We start from the raw sequence: 17,652 nt of genomic DNA, 5'->3' as shown, positions 1-17,652 counted from the left end.
TAAAGAGAGCAGCAGGACGTGCCACCAGCAAGGCTGACAAACGAAATAGCCAAGTCATTGCTGTTGTGAGCCTGTTAGGTGTGAATTTCTCACCATTTGGTGCACTGGTACCATCCATCGTGGTCATGTCAAGTGTTCATCATAAATATGACTCATAATTCATCAAGAAATGAATAATCAGTATTTTCTAATAAATAAATAGAATAAATAAATAGATGGTTAAAGATAGCTGTCCCAAGCTATTCGATGGGAACGAGCACATTCAATGGGAACGAGAGAAAAGGAGGGCAGAGGGGGCTCTCATTTTTTTTGTTATTTATTATGTGGTTATCCCTGAGACACCAAGCAGGAGTGGGCCCTTCAATCCAGTTATACATACCATCTATAGGGTTCCACTAATCATAATCTTTACATACAGAGTGTTCTCATCAGTCATTGGCTCTTTGGCTTGATGGTTCACACCTATAAGACCATTGCCTTTGATTGTAGAAAGGAGAGCACTCGACAAAGCAGATTACTGCTGAAGTGAGGTTTTATTTCAGACTTGCTGACACAACGGGGCAGATTTACATATGGTCCAATATCGAGGGTTAATTAACCTTCGATATTCTACTGCCGAATGTAAATCCTTCGACTTCAAATATTAATATAGTTAGATCGAACGACCGAATGAAAAATCGTTCGATCGAATGATTAAATCCTACGAATCGTTTGATTTGAAGGATTTTAATCCATCGATCGAATGATTTTTCTTCAACCAAAAAATTGAAAGCCTATGAGGACCTTTCCCATAGGCTAACATTGGTGCTCGGTAGGTTTTAGGTGGCGAAGTAGTGGGTCGAAGTTTTTTTTAAAGAGACAGTACTTCGATTATCGAATGGTCAAATATTCAAACGATTTTTAGTTCGAATCGTTCGATTTGAAGTCGTAGCCAAAAAAAACATTATAAAGTCAAAGTTTTTTTTATTCTATTCCTTCACTCGAGCAAAGTAAATGTGCCCCAACATGTTTCGGGCCCAGATCGGTGCCCTTTCTCAAGGTTTTTTTTCTACTTTGACTAAACTGACATGTAAAAATAACTTAAATGTTTGCTTATTTAAAAAAAGCTCAATGGAAAAAAAACTATAAAATTATGTAAGTTACAAGCTCAAAAAACATTTGAAAAAGTAAAAAAACTTTGCTTAGGAAACTCTCATTGATTTCTACATGAATTCAACAGCTGAGATGCCAAATTTTTAAACTTGCATTTTTTGTGCTTAATCAATCTCTAAGGGGCCCATTTACTAAGGGTCGAAGTGAATTCGAAGTGAATTTTCGAATTCAAAAACTTCGAATTTCAAAGTAATTTTTGGGTACTTCACCCATCGAATAGGCCAAAACTCGATTCGAATTGAAAAAACTTAGAATATTAGACCATTCGTAAATCGAAGTACTGTCTCTTTAAAAATCTTCGACTTCGCCACCTGAAACCTGCCGAATTGCTATGTTAGCCTATGGGACCTCCAAAAACCATAAGTTTTTAGAAGTCAAAGTCTTTTTTTGAAAATCGTTCGATCGACCGATTAAATCGTTCGAAACATTCGATTCGAACGATTTGAATTAGATCGAAAACTGCTAAATCTAATCACTTCGAAATTCGACCCTTAGTAAATGTGCCCCTAAATGTCAAAGGTTTTTGAACTCAAATTTGTGAGTTTTAGCTCAAAAAAACTTGAATTCTAATTCAAGTGTTGATAAATCGTCCCCCCCTAACAATGAGGCATGAAACCTACAGAAACATATAAAACAGAGACCAAACAATATTTATGAAAAAATCAAATTACATTTATTGATGCAGTTTTGTTTTTTTGTTTTTTTTTTTGTTAAGCAACTTTCAGTCTAAAGAATTTTTACAATATAAAGAACATACAAATGACATGATATTCTATATATATATATATATATATATATATATATATATATATATATATATATATATATATATATATATATATATATATATATATTGGTATATTTATATATATTCGCTACACTGGACAACTAAAATCTAGGACTGAATTCTAACCTACGAGCAAAATACAAAGCCAGCTCTGAGAGAGAATGCTTTATATTCCAAATACTGTCATATCATATAAAGAACAAAGAGCAGTACAGTTTTATTTTTTTGTCTTTTAAATCCTGTCCTAATGTTACAGTATTTTACATCACACTATAGTTACGCAGACATTTCAGGAGGGAGGGGAAAAGTATAAAAATGAAGAATAAGAGGAAGGCGGGTAATTATATCATTATTCTGTACAAAGTTGCTTTGGAATACAATAGAAAAAAAAAACAACCAAAAGAACAGACATCTTTTTTTTAATGAGGTCCATTATGTTTAGAAAAAACAAAAACAAATAAATCAACAAAACAAAACAAAAATCCTTCATAAGAAATGTAAAAGTTGTCCCATTGTGTAAAAGAGACTGTTTGCTTCATTTCACCTACCCAACAGCTTCCCTTGTCCCTGCAATACTCTTATGGGAGAGGTTAGAGGAAGGGGAGGAGCAGCACGGAGGAAGTTCATAGAGAGGGTCTTTCTTTGCTTGGCGCCTATCTGCTGTGGCACTGACAGACCCTACATGGCTTGGGAACAAGGTATTGGGGAAATCACAGTTGTGTTGAAACAAAAAAGAAAAAAAAAATCCCACATGCAGCAAACATGATTAAATGAAGGGATCAGATTTGTTATCAGGAATAAAGTAGCCGCAAGTCCAGTAATTGTGTATGCAATGTGTGTTGTGTATCAAACATGGCCGCCGATATTTCAGCCAACCTTACTCTATCCAGAACATAATAATCCAGCCCTAGTTTTGCCAAGCGGATATTTCTGCATTCAGTGTAATATGGAAGGTTCTGTAATGACTGCGTCTCTGGTTATCTCTGTTTGAAGGTTTATAGCATGGCTAGAATAATCCATTCCATCGCACCGTACAAGCTGTATAGGTGGGTGCCAGTATGGAGGTGGGTTTATTACGTATGTCTCTTAACACTGTCACTTGAAAACTCTCATTTTTTAGCGTAGAGTCCGTCTACTCATTAACACCAGCCATGGCCATTATCTATCTCAAACCAAGCCTGCTATCCTAAAGCCCCCATCTGAATTTATGGTCTTTTTTTTTTGTTCTCTATAAATGAATAAAGGTGGTCATTCAGTGATCAAACATAATGAAAAAAAATCTAATGGCAAATAGTACAATGCAAACTTTGATTTTGACCAAGATTACTGTTGTTTTATTATTGCCGGGGGTACAAACCTACATCTGTAGCAGAAAATCTCCCTTCCTTTAGAGAAATAAAGATATACAAGACTGTTGTTTCTCTGACAAAATGCAAGTCGTTTATATGGGGAGGCACATTTATCAAGGGTCGAATTTCGAATTGATGTGAGTTTTTTTAAACTCCCTTAAATTCGACTGAATTCGAAATTGACTGGGGGAAATGTATTAATAAAATCGAATTTTAAAAACTCAACATTGGTCACTGGAACTCTAACGTTGACTTATACAGCAATTCGGCAGGTTTTAGTCAAATTCTTAAAGGGCCATAGTATGATAAATCTAGAAAAGCAAATTAATTTTTTTTTGGAAAAACTTGAATCTAGTTTGGATAATTCCCTAGTTGAATTTGCCGTTTTTGACTACAAAAACAATTTATAATTTGAATTTTCAATTTGACCCTTAATAAATCTGCCCCAAAGTGTTGCTCATATGCAAGTGAGATTTTTTTTAGTAGTGGGGGTAGCAATAGGTGGCTCACAGATACAACAGCAAAATAAAATGCTGTTTGGGACACGTATATAGTGTTAACTCCATCAGAAAATGGCAGTTTTGAGTATCAGAATTTGTATTATGGTATGGTGAGTTCTGTATATGTCTCACTGCTGAAGGAGGAAAAACATTGATCTGTATAAGTCAGTGATCCCCAACCAATATCCCGTGAGTAACATGTTGCTCTCCAACCCCTTGGATGTTGCTCCCAGTGGTCTCAAAGCAGGAGCTTATTTTTGAATTCCAGGCAAGTTTTAGAGGCATAAAAACTATGTGTACTGCCAAATAGAGCCTCCTGTAGGCTCCCAGTCCACATAGGAACTACCAAATAGTCAATTAGAACGCTTATTTGACATCCCAATGACTTTTTTCATGCTTGTGTTGCTCCCCTACTCTTTTTACTTTTGAAATGAGGTTGGGGACCACTGGTATAAGTGAATAACAAAGATGGTCCCAGACGGCTGGAGCTGAGAAACACTCCCTTGTATTCCCCAGTTTGGGGATTGATAAATCTGCCCCTTAATCACATACCATAATAGCATATTAATCCTATAGAAAACCAATGAAAGCTTGCACACATCATAACCTCATAACAAGAGCCCATTGAGGAGGGAGTGCCTGGGGCCAATAGATTTCTTGATGGCGGCCATGTTCTGGGCTTTACTGGTTCAAACCAAACCCTACTATGTGCAGCACCCTGCCATTCTTCAAAGGCTGTCCCTACTGTTTCTCCTAGTGCCCTCTGATGCTGGGAAGATGTACTTATAAAACATCTGGAGTCTGTAGGAAGAATCTCTTTGCCTTACATAAAAGCAATTGGCCAAAACCAAATCACTTTCATAGGAAATAACATTTTTCACCTATTGAACAACACCTTATAGTTACTATCAATTTAAATATTGCTGTTTCATTAAGCACTGTATGTGAATATTGCTTTGTTGGACCACTATTATTTCAAACGTTGACTACTGCAATCAAAAATCTTAGGAGCTGCAGGTTGAAGTCGCTGGGATCTGAGGGGTTAATCTGTTGCAGAATGTATTACGGGTCGTTTCCAGCCTGATGTGTTAGTGGAAGTGTACTGAATTTGCAAAGTGTTGAGGGCATTTCTTTTAAATGTGAAACAGAAGGGGAAAGTATATTCATACTATCAATAATGTAATAAAATGCACCAGGCCCAGTAACCAATCAGATGCTTTCATGCACACAGTAAATGCTTCATGTGATTGGCTGCAATGGGTTACTAAACATGGTGCAAAGTGACCTTTATTACCTCTCCGACTAGATTCTGAATTACTGTCTACAGACATTTATGGTGGATCTTTATGATGTCAAGACCTTGTCACCTTTCTTAGAACCAAGTTTGTTGATGTCCTGGTATGAAACATATCTTACTGACCATACACAAGTCTAACATGTACATGTCACAAAGATCAAGGGTAAATGCCATTAGAACTACTAATATACTCTGATGAATGCATTTTCAAAGCATTCTGTAATATAGGGGGAAGTCCAATTACCTAAATGTGCACTCATATAGATAATGTGTGATTTTCTCTGCCCCCTCCTAATCATCACAGAAGTATGTTACATATACATGTGTGTATGTAGGTAGGTATGTGTTTATATATGGTTATGCATGTTGTGTTTTTTTGGTTTCCTGGAAGAGTCTCCAATGTTCTGCAAACCTGGGAAAGTGATTTTTATAGCTAAAAACTGGATGGAAAAGATATTAGACAAGAAGGTTCCCAGAGAGCAAATCTAGAATACTTATGGCAAAAACTGTCCCATGTGGTTAACCAATGAGATGCTGTATTCTCCAATTGTAATAGTTCTTATGCTATTGGTGGTGCCATCCATGTTTCTTCTAAGCAGCACTTCTTTTCCGAGTGGAACAAAAACGAATAAAGGTGATCACCAGGTCATTTTCCCTTCGAAAGCAATGCAATGAGAATATAAGAGAGAAAAGAGCAAGAACTATACAGAATGTGGGAGAAATGCTTAGAAAATTGTAACTGATGAGCTGTATTCTCAAAGGCTGCTGTATGAACAATAATGGTACCACCATCCCATAGAAATCCAGTACGATGATTTCCTTATTATATTATAGCTTGCAGTCCTGAAAAAAGTGGCATAACCAAAACGGGTGTGGGAGCTGCCATTTTGTTCTCTTGGGAGGCGCATTGGGTGCCATGGCTTCTTTGAAGGAGTGCTTGGTGAGCAGCCCCAGTTTTAGAAAGATTGTTGTGAAAAAGGAAAAACAAAATGAATCTCCATTAATGGCTGCTTTAACCCATTCACTACCAGAGACCGTCCCCATGGGCATTAAAAAAAAAAGCTCTATTTGTTACCAACAAATACATCAGTGAATTTGAATGCAAGTCCCACAAGCTGCATTAGAAGGTCCAGGTGAGGGTTATCCCGTGTCTTCAGATCATGTTTTTCTAGAAATAAAGGAGAGTTTTCCAGAGGTGAATCCTGAATCCTCCCACCAGCGCACATTGTGGTTAAAAGTCATTGCAGAAATGCAATCCAGTCATTTATCTTTTTGTTGTCTTTGAAAAGGATGCAAGGAACCTGTAGAATGGGTGCTTTCCTGCTTCTAAATATACAATTTTGCAAAATTCATTTGTAAATCCTCACTTCCGGGGGCACTGGCAGCCTTCCAGTGATGAGGCCTTGAGAACACTCATTCCAATGGCAGCCGTGGGGGGGGGGTATCACACGCTCATGGTCATGCTGGGAGAATACTGTGCAGAGAAAAAAAGTAGATATGGTTACAGATAATGGTAAGCTCTACCCCTGATCATGATCTAAGTAGGAACCACACACTCTCTATGAAATATATATATATATATATATATATATATATATATATATATATATATATATATATGTATATATATACATTCCCATGGATTCAACTAGGCATATGTCTGGCCTGAGTGTGTGTGTGTGTATATATATATATATATATATATATATATATATATATATATATATATATATATATATATATATATATATAAATATATATATAAAATACACATCACTGAAACTTGTATATTATAGTAAATAAAGTAACCCCCCTAGCAAAATATGAGGATATTAGAAGTTACCTCAGAGTTCCATGTCCTGTATAAAAACATTCACCCTTTGGCCTCGTTTTTATATATGGTCATGAAACTCCTCTGTAACTTCTAATATCCTCATATTTTACGAGGGGGTATTTTATTCACTATATATATATATATACTGACGGATGGATGGTGCCGCAGTAACAACAGAGATGTTTAAGGGGTCGTTCACCTTGTTTACTTTTAATATGATGTATAGAGTGATATTCTAAGACAATTTGCAGTTGGTTTTCATTTTTTATTATTTGTGGTTTTTGAGTTATTTAGATTTTTATTCAGCAGCTCTCCAGTTGCAGTTTCAGCAATCTGGTTGCTAGGATTCAACTTACCATAGCAATCATGCATTTATTTGAATAAGAGACTGGAATATGAATAGGAGAGGCCTGAATACAAAGATGAGTAATAAAAAGTAGCAATAACATGAAATGTGTAGCATTTGTTGTTTAGATGACCCATTTGAAAGCTGGAAAGAATCAGAAGAAGGGAAATAATTCAAAAACTATATAAAAAAAAAAATAATGAAGACCAAAGTTGGGTTGACATTCCCTTTAATATTAGGCCAAAAGTGTAAAAGGTGGGGTAAAATAATTGACATATTTATAAAGCTGGAAATCATACTGAGAAATGGAAAAAAAATAAAATAAAAGTCAAGCCTGGACCATCATCACGTGTGTGGCTAGAGGTGGTCCATTGTTATGCAATCTGAGAATTTAGATGATTTATTGCCTGTTTGGTTGTCATGTTTAACCTCATAGTCTCCAACAAAATGGATTGATAATGGGGGAAATATGGTACGGGTGACCGTAGTGTGAAAATGTACTAGGACTTGGAAAGTAAAGCACAGAGATCAATAGCTTTACTAGAACATCATAGAAATATTTTGCAGAGCACAGGGATTGTACAAATCTTACAACAGTGAAATGTAAAGTGTATAGGCCTCCCATATTCCTTTCCATATTACTGTGTTCGTAAACCCAGCCTTTCTCTTGTCTTCGTAGGTCTCTTATTACCAATTATGCCTGATAATAGAAGTTGGGAGAACCCCAAGTTACTAATAAACAGGAAGCATTTAGTGGCCTGGCACAGCAATAATAAGTGAGGGCTCTTTATGGAACATTCACTGGTCTCTTCCTGCACCAGCATATACTGTACAGCAGACAAGGAAGAACTGGAGACACAAATGCAACAGGTAGTTCTTTACCACCACCAAGTCCAACAATGACATTTTTTTATTTTTCATCCTGCATAAAATGTATTATAATGTAATATTGTTTTACTAGGTATTCCATTATTCTACTAACAGGCCTACCATTAACCTGCAAGGCATCAGTAATCACATACTCCAGCATCCACTCAAATTAACATGCCTCCCATTATTTACTGAAATTTGTACAACATACTTACGCTTTCATTTTGGAAGGGGTTCAAAAAGTTCCCAGCCATCTCTCCGTCATCTCGAGGTGTCCCCGGAGGGTTATTCATCCCTGCCATATTATTTGGAGAGTTCTAAAGTCAGAACAGAGAGAGACTATTAGATCGACCCATGGCAGAACCAAGCCACACGTACACTCATCCAATCATATGTTAATTACCTTTGGCAACACATCCATGTCCCCGGAGCCTATAATAAATAAATAAAATGTATTAGATTAATGCAATGCTCTTTTGGGATACTCAGCATACTAAGGTTAAACTATGCTCTCACGATACACACCACTGACATTTTAACACATAAGTATCATTACAAATAAATACTCAAAAATAGCAAAAGACTGAAGAACAGAAAATAACAGCTATCGGCAGAAGTAAACATTTAAGTTGTAGATGTACATAACACCACTAGATGGCTGCCTTACATTATTTTCAAATCTGATCATTTATTAACCAAGCTTTAATATACAAAATATATACAATGTTACTCATAATATAACTACTTCAGGTGTTGCCTCTGTTATCCGGAAACCCATTATCCAGAAAGCTCCAAATTACGGGAAGGCCATCAACCATAGACTCCATGGCAAACAATTTTAATTTTTCAAAGTGATTTCCATTTTCTCTGTAATATTACAATGGTAAATGGTAAAACAATTCTATTGGGTTTATTCAATGTTTAAATATATTTTTAGTAGTCAATGTATGGAAATCCCACTTAAGGACAGATTGGTGTTCTGAAAACCCCATGTCCCGAGCAGATAACAGGTCCCATACCTGTACCAGTAACTATAAGTATATCTGTGCTTTGTTGCCAAACCTAATAGCCTAATCTTTGTTCTTGTTTATATTTCCAACTATCATTTTGTCCAAACATGGCTGTAAATTTTCATCTCTGAGGACACCAGGTCTAGCGCCTATGGTTTTTGGTAGATGAGCAGAAACAAGCAGCACTTTTATTATGGAGGACTACGCACTAACATGACATGGTTAAATCTCTGTACTAATGCAGCCAGAGATATTGTTAATCTGTTAATGCTACTCTAAGGAATTGTCTTTTTGCTCTGTGGGGTCCATTTCTATATTTGAATTGCCTTGTGTTATTATATGTTCAGTTCTTCATGAATGCTATCCAGCTTTTCAGCTATTTGAATTATGAGTTTTTTTCTCTGCTGAGCCTTTTTCTTTTGCAGCACGTAGGCTCTCCATTTGTTCCTCATCCAGTCTCTTTGTTATCTATTATGTTCTAGGAGCTATTATCCCAGCATCACCCAAAGATGTTAGTGATTTCCCCCCTTTCCTCGTGCTGGAGAGGAGGCATGATGTTCTTTTGGCTAGCTGAGAGAAATAATACATGTATCAGTGTGAGGGCAGTGCCCTTTATGTTCTGTGATTTATCTGTGCACTTGGCGCTAGACTGAAGTAATATCTGCACCTGGGTATTTGAGTCCAGGGGCATCTGTCACGTGAGAAGAACAGCCACAATGTATCAACAAATCACAGCTTGGTGAGCATCAATCTAAACTCAATTGCATGCTTAATTGCCTAGCTTGGTCCTAACACAGTCTGGCCTGCGATCCTACCCATGGTCAGCAGTGTTATCAAGGGGAACTCATCAGTGTTCAGTTACTATCCACACTCACACTCTGCTGCACCCCACCATGGTGTTTGTTATTCCAACATCTGCTCTACATTATGACTACATTGCAAACCAGCTTCTACTCAAAGAAAAGATGGTAATATGTGTAAATACATAATGCTAACACAGCTACATTTGCTAGCCAGAACCCCTATATGCAAAAGCAGTGCATCTAAATATTGTCCCTACATGGTAGAGGCCTGGAACTGCTTCTAGACCTTAAATAAACTGTGTTTTGCCATTGTCCCCCACCCCAACACCAAGGGGCACATTTACAAAGCTCGAGTGAAGGATTCGAATTAAAAAAACTTCGAATTTCGAAGTGTTTTTTGGGCTACTTCGACCACCGAATGGGCTACTTCGACCTTCGACTACGAATCGAACGATTCGAACTAAAAATCGTTCGACTATTCGATCATTCGATAGTCGAAGTACTGTCTCTTTAAGAAAAACTTCGACCCCCTACTTCGGCAGCTAAAAGCTACCGAAGTCAATGTTAGCCTATGGGGAAGGTCCCCATAGGCTTGCCTGTGATTTTTTGATCGAAGGATATTCCTTTGATCGTTGTATTAAAATCCTTCGAATCGTTCGAGTAAAAATGGAATAACTTATAGGTATCTTTCCAGGCTGTAAGGTACCTGTTAAAGGTTTTCTTTTCTGGCAGTCTGAAAGGTACAGTCAATACAGAACTCTTACCTAGAGATCCATTCATATGATGAGGTTCCATGGCTCCCATTCCTCCCATGGGACCATCAGGGCCAGGACCCATTGGGAACTGTAAGGAAAAGTTGGTCAATTAAAACATTGGCTAAAACAATCCATCTGTGTGTGTGTGTAATGTCTGTGTAATTCATTTGCCGTCTAAGAACGATGTATGTGTCCAAAACAAAATCGTGATGATATTTAACTAAAAGGTTTTGTCCTGTAACAACTACCACAAAGACCTTAACAATGCTGGCACTGTTACCAGAAACATGTTTGTAACACACATGTCTGTTAATAGACTGCGACTGGAACGTTTTACAAGGGTGCAAAGTCACTTACGTTAGGTCTACTCCCGCCAGGTCCAATAGGGTTCATCATAGTGTACATGTTTTCACTAGAATTTGTAGAGTCTGTACAAGAGATTAGTAAAGATTAAAAAATGGAACCTACGGAACCTAATATAATGTTGGATAGTACATGCAAGTAGTTCATCCACCATCAAGCCTTCAGGGTTATAATAATTATAATAAAAGAGCATGTCAACGGAACAAAAATTGCATCTGCTTTTCTTCTAGAATCAGTGTGGTGCATTTATTTGTGCTTTGTCACTGTGACTTATTGTTGGCCTACACAACAGTGATGCTCCATGGTGCACAACTACATAGTTCGGCACTACAGTTGTTGCACATACAACTTCCAACATCTCTGGCACTGGAGATACTGGCAAATGTAGATTTATATAACAACACCTATTCACATGGGACCTGTTATCCAGAATGCTTGGGACCTGGGGTTTTTCGGAAAATGGATCTTTCCATAATTTGGATCTTCATACCTAAGTCTACTCATAAATCATATAAACATTAAATAAACCCAATAGGCTGGTTTTGCCTCCAATAAGGATTAATTATATCTTAGTTGGATCAAGTACAAGCTACTGTTTTATTATTACAGAGAAAAGGGAAATAATTTTTAAAAATTTGGATTATTCGGATAAAATGGAGTCTATGGGAGTCGGGCATTCCGTAATGAGGAGCTTTCTGGAAATGGGTTTCTGGATAACGAATCCCATACCTGTACTACATTTCGCATTGTCTCATTTCCTTCCTCCTGTTGTTCAGTGATATTTCCATTGAATTGTAATCTTGAGCCCTATAAACTATACTGATTAATCAGGATACATAGGATTGTTGCATCTTTTCAGCAGCTGGATATTAAGCAGTATATTTGTTTTATCCAATAATCGTGGGGTGCTGCATTTACATGAGTGTTATTGCATTTTAATCACTGGTACAATTTAGTGATGCTCACAAATGGGTCAGTTGTAAAGTTTACTAAGATCCAGTAACCTATAGCAACTACTCTGACCAGTTCCTACGGGTTCCAAATCTCTGACAAGGTTGTATGGGTTACTGGACCAATGGTAGTACTGTAAGCACAGCTAAATCTAACTGGCTTTCTAACTAACCTTCTTGTTGAGAACCATCACACTGACATTTATGTGTCACTTACTCACTATGCTGGGAGTGCTTTTATTGAGCTGATAAAAATAAGAAAAGTACAATATTTGAGTTTTATTACCTCCAGGGCTTGGCATGATAGGGGTTCCTGGAGGACCTCCACCTCCCGGGGGACCCTAAAACACAGAAAGAGTTTCTAGTTTTTAAATAAACTAATTTATGGGATAATAAACAGAAAGGATTGGACTGACACAGGGAAAAAAGGTGCTGAATAAAACATGATAAAACATTGAAATTGGCATGTGTTTTACCACAGCACTTACCACATAGTTTCCTGGTGAGGATGATGAATATGCTATCTGCATTGGAATAAGCAAAAAAAAACACATTCTTATTAATAAAGATTTACATAACATTACATTGGGTATATATAGACTAAAACCTAGTGGATGCTTAATTATTCATTGTGAGGTTCTATTATTTTCTTTTAATAGTTTTTTGAGAAATAATGGCTTATGAGTGTGCTTCCTCTTCCTCTTCTTTAGCTTGATAAAAGGCCACATGGCCTGAAACGTCGCGGGGGATGCCCACAAGAGCACAAATAAAGGCTTTTTAAACCACATCCAAATCGATGGTGGTGTTCATTTTCTACATTACATGTGCTTCCTCTTCCTAACATGCCTTTCTTTCCCTAACATTCCTTCCTATCAGCAGAAATTTTGACTCAAGAGTAACTGCATATATACCATATATTCATGGCAATAGGGTGTTAAAAAGTCGTTGACCCTTGATCTGTTTGCTTGAGTTAAAACAGTCGATTTCATGTCATGCAACCACTAACAATAGAAATTATGTCTGATGAATGAGATTCAAGATGGACTATCCTAGCCTGAGAATGCAGGAGTTTCTATAATATAACGCAGAAAGACAGAAAGGCCTTGGAGAGAAGAATGAGAACAGCTGAATCAAAAGAACAGCAACCTAATATATTGAATGGAAATATTTTGTCTTTAATATTATAAGTGTGGAGAATTTGGGTATATCACTTTCATAAAAATTCCCTGTTTTGTTCAGCTTCTAGCAGGCATTTAGCTACTGGAAGTGTGGGTGCACCAGTGCTGGGTAGTCACTTGTCTGGCCATATTTGAACCTTTATCTTTTTGGCAAAAGGAATGTAATAATAGAGCAAAACATGTATAGTTATTAAATATATAACGGCAGAATTCTACCCATAAATGATATCATGACATATATAACCAAATGTTAACATCCCACACTCTATATGGATTATTGAATAGCAACATTCAGAATTTAAATGAATTACTTACCGAGTTAGCATTTGGATTTGGCCAGGGACCCCTTCCTCCTGGACCCCTGTGTAAAATAAAAGGGCACTCTTTAGTTTATATGCAGTTTGCAGACTATACATAGTAATACTAACACTGTAGCACACTTTGAAACAATGCACTGGGTGTCATATGTCTGAGCACATATCAGGGAACAGTTGCATGAGTGGCCAGATGAACTAGTGTGCTGGCTTTTTATGTGAAACAATTGACTGATTACACCAGGCTATGTATATATATATTAATATATGCTGCATAAAGTTTATGGGCAACCCCTCTTTTGTGTAGTTTTGTGAAATTAAGATTTTTTTGTATACATTCTAAGGCATTCTAACATAATGACTAAATACCCTTGCACTAATTTTATGCATGTTTCCTAACCAAAAGAATGGGGGATGCCATAATGGAACATCCATAACAAAAATATAAGATATATATGATTTTTTTTTTTTTAAAACTTTTTTTTTATTGTATTTTCAAAAAACAAAAAGATATATATGATTAATATAAGTGCCATTGGGTAGTGTGAAAATGCTTTTGCAGAGGCAAGTAAATGTATTATTGTAGCATATATATATAATGGTTAACCTTTAGTATTTTTCTAGTTCTATCCCACACAAAATTCATCTTTGCACATGTCCTCATCCTGCATTTGCCACTTATATACTAATAAAATAAGCAAAAAGGAATTACAAAGTATATATTGCAGATCCAACTGGACCTCTAGTAGTAAAACTAAATATATAAAAGATTTGTTCTTTTTCTAATGAAAACCAAGGATTAGGGAATTGGGAAGTAGCAATATAAAGGGGTTATGGAGCATGCCAATGCAGGCTGTTCAGATCCATCTTATTCTGCTCCCTAAATTCACATTATTAGACCATTTACTGTCTAATTAATTCTCTATTGTGGTCCGTCTCTGTTAGGGTCTGGCTCAACACCTAAATATAGCTTATGTGAAAATACTTTATAATTATACAGGTATACAATCCTCCTCTAATCTTTGGCACCTGGGATTTTATGGATAAGGAACCTTTCCAGAATTTGGATCACCATTCCTTAAGGCTACTAAAGGCATTAAACAAAGCAATAGGATTGTTTTACCACCAATATGGATTAATACATCTTCCACTCTACTGCTTACACGCTACTATTGTTGAAGTACAGAGGGAGAAGTATATTGTTCCATTGCAGTAATAACAATTACTTATCAAATCCAACTAACTCAGAAGAAATAAAGTATCACCATTCACCAATAGCCTTTGACATCACTGCTGCTTCACAGTCAAAATGTGTAAAACGTTCTATGGTTCACAGAAGCAGTGAAGTAGTAGTAAGAAACTTTGCCCATGTTACTACTTGACCATAATCCCTTAAACCTTGTTTAGTTTTTTGAATAATTACATATACATTATTTAAACTGATTTCGGTTTTAAATGACTGTCATTACTTGCAATGTAAGACTAATTGATCTTGACTATTCTATTTAATGGTCATGTACTGTATTACATACAGATCAGTCCTAAAACAGATTCTTATGCTTACAGCAGAGGAATATTGTTGGCATGTTTTCACTTAGATATCCATAATAAGCCAGACCCTTCTATATTAAAAAAAACATAGAACAGATTGCTCTAATGAGAAAAGAGTAGACAGAAGCATAAATACTTACATATTCATCCCAGGCATGCCAGGGCCACCTAATGAGTTTGGAGGAGGCCTCATACCACTGCCATAATTCTGAAATGAACAATGGATAAAGGTTAATCAAACTTTTCTATTCTGGCTTTAGCAACCATATACATGTTTCTTACATCTATACAAGTGATACATTTTTAATTTGTTAACAAAAAATAAACAACCAGCAGCTACTGTTTTGGTTAACTTGTGACAAAACAGAGGAACAAACATTTCCAAAGGACCAGTAGGAAAGGGCATTTGGCAAAGTTTTCTTAGAAATCTTGCTGAAACATAAATTCTTCTGAGGTTCTGAAACCAATAGCAAAACAAAAATAACACAGTAGCCTCTTCTATACCACTGACAGTTTTTGTAGCTGGGTTTTATTACCTGTGGCCCCATTGCTCCCATGCCCCGTGGTGGGTTCATTCTCTGCATAGGGCCTCCCATGTTTGGATGTCCTGCAAATGATGATTTGAATATTAGTATTTATGCAACTGACTGTATACTTTTTGGAAATTGTAGAGTCTTTAGCTTTATTGTCAGCTTTATTACAGGTCAGGGAACATCATCTGACATCTTTGGGAGCATGGTCTGCCTCTCTACATAGCAGGGGCAACTCTCAGTTTATAATATAATATAGATATAATAAAATGTGTAAAAAGCATAGTTATACCCCAGCCTGTACTAAGCAACAATCTCAACATTGCATTACTGCATCTGTTTTCTATGTGGTATCAGAAATATTTTTAGACAATGTGACTTTTAAAAAATACTGGGCCATTAAAGGAGAAGGAAAGGTTAAAACTAAGTAAGCCTTATCAGAAAGGTCCATCTAAATATACCAGTAAACCCCCAAAGTAATGCTACTCTGAGTCCTCTGTCTAAAGAAACACTGCATTTCTTTCCTTCTATTGTGTACACATGGGCTTCTGTATCAGACTTCCTGCCTTCAGCTTAAACCTCATTGCCCTGGGCAAGAGCATGCTCAGTTTGCTCCTCTTCCCTCCCCCCCCTTCTCTGCTGTAATCTGAGCCCAGAGCAGGGAGAGACCTAGGCAGGAAGTGATGTCACACCACATTAATACTGCAGCTCCTATCCTAAACAAACAGAGAGTTTCTAGAGCTTTTTACTCAGGTATGGTAAAACATTCTACAGAATAAATATAGCATTCTAGCTTGTACTATTGCAGTTAATCTATTGGCAATAAAATGCCTCCGTAGCTTTCCTTCTCCTTTAAGGTGTTACAGACAATAACCCAAAACAAAGAATAAAGAGCTGCAGAATTATTTTAGGATCCCATTTAATCCACAGACGAAAATGTTTGGACGTTATAAATACAGTATACCTTGGGTAAAATCAAAAATAGCTCATGCACTGTGGAAACCCAGACTAAAGTCAGAGATGTAGCTAAAATCATTGAAATATCTATTTAGGAAGTAGCTGCTATCTACTTTGAAATCTCTTTTTCATACCTTCATCTTTTAGAGCCTCAATTTCATCCACTACAAACTGATCTGTGAGATCAGCCAACCTTTCAAGATAAAAAATCTGATCCAACTTTATTTATTCATACTCCAAAACTGGAAAATACATGCAGATTTTAAAGGGGAACTATCGCGAAAATGAAAATGTAGTATAAGCTTCAGCATACTGAAATAAGAAGTTTTCTAAACATAATCAGTTAAAAATTCTGTACTGTTTCTGAAATAATGACATTTATCCTCATTATCCCTCTCTCAGCATGTTTCTCTTCATTCTCTCTTCATGCAGGAGTAGGGTGTCAGATATTCATTGACAGTTAGATACAATATAACTCTACTATTCTCTATTAAAATCGCCAGACATCATGTCTCTCTATATGCAGAATATGAGCAAAAGGCAGTTATTTTGTTAGATTTTGTTTGTACTGGAATCAGTTATTTGAGTGAGCTCTAATACATCTGTAAGGAAAGGAAGCCTCCCCTATAAGATATATTGGATCCAACTGTCAATGAATATCTGACTCCCATCTCCTGTAAGAAGAAGAGAAGAATGAAGAGAAATAGATGCTGAGAGAGGGATAGTGAAGATAAACTTGATTATTTCAGAAACGATGCAGAATATTTAATTGATTATATTTAGAAAATGTATTACTTCAGTATGATGAAGCTTATATTAAATTTTCATTTTCGCAATAGTTCCCCTTTAAAAAAGTTTTAGGAGCTTTTAATGGATAACATCTACAACATATTTTGCTAAGTGAAAATCTGTGACCTATTCTCTAAGTATATCATTCCTAGTGCTTTAAAATTGAACTGGAGGGCACCAGGATACCTCTCACTACTCTAGGCATTTCAAAACCCATGGATTATTCATGGTCCTGTTATAAACTGAGAAAACGAGGAAAACATAAACGAAACCAAGCAGTCCTTTGCTTCTCTATTTGTGCCAGCTGTTAAGGTGCA

General features: G+C 36.5%; 1 protein-coding gene across 1 annotated transcript in view; it reads right to left on the bottom strand.

Annotated features, from left to right (window-relative positions):
* Positions 1 to 3,106: 3,106 nt before the first annotated feature.
* The window catches only part of ssbp4.L (single stranded DNA binding protein 4 L homeolog), a 229,323-nt gene continuing 214,777 nt past the window's right edge, over positions 3,107 to 17,652 (bottom strand). Inside the window, exons 9-18 of the mRNA XM_041562361.1 lie at positions 15,596 to 15,666; positions 15,200 to 15,267; positions 13,510 to 13,555; positions 12,505 to 12,540; positions 12,303 to 12,357; positions 11,061 to 11,131; positions 10,713 to 10,791; positions 8,539 to 8,567; positions 8,351 to 8,452; positions 3,107 to 6,559 (exon numbers count right to left, since the gene is read on the bottom strand). Coding sequence (XP_041418295.1) covers positions 6,530 to 6,559; positions 8,351 to 8,452; positions 8,539 to 8,567; positions 10,713 to 10,791; positions 11,061 to 11,131; positions 12,303 to 12,357; positions 12,505 to 12,540; positions 13,510 to 13,555; positions 15,200 to 15,267; positions 15,596 to 15,666 — 587 coding nt within the window. The 3' untranslated portion in view covers positions 3,107 to 6,529. The remainder of the gene's footprint in view (positions 6,560 to 8,350; positions 8,453 to 8,538; positions 8,568 to 10,712; positions 10,792 to 11,060; positions 11,132 to 12,302; positions 12,358 to 12,504; positions 12,541 to 13,509; positions 13,556 to 15,199; positions 15,268 to 15,595; positions 15,667 to 17,652) is intronic.

Source organism: Xenopus laevis, chromosome 1L, assembly GCF_017654675.1.
Source record: "Xenopus laevis strain J_2021 chromosome 1L, Xenopus_laevis_v10.1, whole genome shotgun sequence".
Classification (NCBI taxonomy): domain Eukaryota; kingdom Metazoa; phylum Chordata; class Amphibia; order Anura; family Pipidae; genus Xenopus; species Xenopus laevis.
This window is presented reverse-complemented; position numbering and strand designations above follow the sequence as displayed.